Genomic DNA, 2,606 nt, shown 5'->3' with positions numbered 1-2,606 from the left:
TTCTAGACGGAGGGAGGAGAGGCCGGGGTGCAGAGCAGGCTCGAGGGGCACGGGGCCTCTGGCCTGGGTGGGTCTGTTCCCACCCTGCCCCCTGCTCAGCGCTGGGCCTCAGCAAGCACTGGTGTCCGTGGGGGACGGCCCAGTCTGCACAATCTCCCGCAGCCTGCTCGAGCATGACCTTCTCCCTTACCCGGTGCTGGGCTGTGTTTAGACAGTCCCACAGTCTCTATGTGAGGCTACCTCCAGCCCTGGGCGAGGCGAAGAGCAGCAGGCCCGGTCCCCTCCCACGGACCCAGCGCTGGGCAGGCCGTGCTGGCAGCCGGGGCCACGGCCCAGCCAGGTGAGCAGCTCAAGCCCGGGACACTAGCCACCACAGCGGCGTGCAGGCTGGCTGGGTCTCAGGGTGATGTGCAGAGCGGCAGGCATGCCCGGAGTTGCCGGCACAGGGCTGAGGCCCCAGTGGGCCTGGGCAGCGGACCCTGCGGCCACTGAAAGCAGGCCCACGTGTGTGCGGGGGGAGGGGCGGGGCTTACACCAGCCGCGCACTGTGTGCTTGCCGCACGCCATGACGTATTCGCTCTTCTGGTTTTTACCAGGAACCACTTCAAACTTGATGGAGGTATCTCCCATCCCGTGGTTTCTGGGGGATAAAGCAGACAGTAAGCAACATTGCCCCGAGACGGCACCCACCGTCCTCCCCAAACCGCGGCTCCCAGCCCAGAAGGGCTCTCCCAGGCGCCACCGGTCCCCTGGGGAGGCCCCCAGCAGGGACACCCCACCTTTTAAGGCACTCGTGGAGGATCTGGTAGGGGGAGAGCAGCCCGGCCTTGCTGGTCAGCTCGTAGACCCGCGAATCCTCGATACTGATGTGGTTGAAATACTACAAAGAGAAGCAGCCGGTGAGTGCCAGCCATGCCCAGGGCCTGTCCAGCCGCCCCAGCCCTTGTCACGGCCTCTCAGCGACACTGCACCACACCTCGGGCCGGGTCGCCCAAGACACGCCTGCCTGCTGGCCGCGGAGCCCATCCTGAACCAGAGTCTGATGGGATGACTTGGCCAGAAAGCTAAAGACACACAACCTTTGGAAAAAACCTTGAAAACCATTGTAAGTGAATTTAGAATAGAGAAAGTGACCAGACACAAAAGAATAGAAACTCAGCCACGGTGACGAAGAGGAGGCGCCCAGCCGGTTCACAGAGAAGGAAACTGGCAACAGGGGCCTCGCCAGCCCGGAGCCAGCTGGGACCCTCAGGAGCACAGCTCCTCCATGGCAGTGCTGTGTTCACCTCGCAGGCTGGCCGTGACCCAGAACCAAACACTCTGTCAGAGCCTCTCGGGGAGGCCCCTTCCCCGACTGTCCAGCTCCTGGGGCCCCCAGCCCCACCATCTTCATACAGAACTCCAGGAACCTGCTCCTCCAGGAGCGAGGGGGCTTCCTCCCCCACAGCGTCAGGAGGGGGCCTTGATCCCAGCGAGTGGAAAAGCACCCTGTCTGAGTGTGCCTCCCTCCCAGCACCTCTGGGTGTTAGCCAGCCAGGGCACCCTGAGCCCCGCAGTCAGGGTGCTGCTCAGACCACCGGCCACGAGGGAAGAACCCACCCCCGGGCACGGGGGGCAGAGGATGGGGCTGCAGGTCCTACCCCCTGACTGCACAGTGGCGCCCCCTGCAACCAGCTCCCTGCCTTGGGCCACCTTGACGTGAACTCAGGCGGAGGGAAGGGGTTAGAATAAAGGGTTCCCTTCACTTAAATTGTTTTTACTTTCTGGCTGCACCTCCTGGCACGCAGGATCCCAATTCCCCTGCATCAGAAGTGTGGAGTCCCAGCCATAGGACCGCCAGGGAAATCCCAAATGTTCCCTTCACTTTTATCAGAAGGAGCTGTTTCAGGAACTGGGGACAAAAACCAAACGGCAATTTCTCTACTGCAGTAGCTCTTTGCAGGGACCAAGGACAGAGACCAAACGTCTATGTGTTTCTTTATTACATTATCACAAAGACATATGTGCCTAACAGCCCCAAATATAGGGAGCAAACCTGAGGGCAGTGAAGCGACAGCTCGGCAGTAGCTAGGGACTCGCCGCTCTCTCCAGGACAGACCCCCCAGGAGGGCGCACACCCCTGGACAAGCCTCGACAAGCGTTAAAGGGACCAGCTGGAATCACACAAGCTGTGGTTCTGAATCACAATGGAATTAAGATAGAAATCAGTAACTGGAGACCTCCCTGGTGGTCCAGTGGCTAAGACTCCATGCTCCTAATGCTGAGAAGCAGGGTTCGGTTCCTGGTCAGGGAACTAGATCCTACATGCTGCAACTAAGACTTGGGTCAGCCAAATAAAGAAATATTTTAAAAAAGAATAACTGAAGGAAACTGGGGAGATGCACAAATACATGAAAAGTAAACTGTCCTAAATGGTACAAAAAAAGATCTTCACGACCCAGATAACCACGATGGTGTGATCACTCACCTAGAGCCAGACATCCTGGAATGTGAAGTCAAGTGGGCCTTAGGAAGCATCACTACGAACAAAGCTAGTGGAGGTGATGGAATTCCAGTGGAGTTATTTCAAATCCTGAAAGATGATGCTGTGAAAGTGCTGCACTCAA

The 2,606-nt window shown here is 58.5% G+C and overlaps 1 protein-coding gene across 2 annotated transcripts in view; it reads right to left on the bottom strand.

The window, feature by feature from the left end:
• Positions 1-6: 6 nt before the first annotated feature.
• DGCR8 (DGCR8 microprocessor complex subunit) overlaps positions 7-2,606 on the bottom strand; it is a 16,343-nt gene continuing 13,743 nt past the window's right edge. For both annotated transcript variants that reach the window (XM_010831288.1, XM_010831278.1), the window contains 2 exons: positions 780-880; positions 7-640 (listed from right to left, as the gene is read on the bottom strand). In XM_010831288.1, the coding sequence (XP_010829590.1) occupies positions 364-640; positions 780-880 (378 nt within the window). In that variant the 3' untranslated portion in view covers positions 7-363. The remainder of the gene's footprint in view (positions 641-779; positions 881-2,606) is intronic.

The sequence above is a fragment of the Bison bison genome, unplaced genomic scaffold (assembly GCF_000754665.1).
Source record: "Bison bison bison isolate TAMUID 2011002044 unplaced genomic scaffold, Bison_UMD1.0 scf7180017859641, whole genome shotgun sequence".
In the NCBI taxonomy this organism is placed as follows: domain Eukaryota; kingdom Metazoa; phylum Chordata; class Mammalia; order Artiodactyla; family Bovidae; genus Bison; species Bison bison.
Note: the sequence above shows the minus strand (reverse complement) of the source record. Positions and strands in the feature narration are given on the sequence as shown.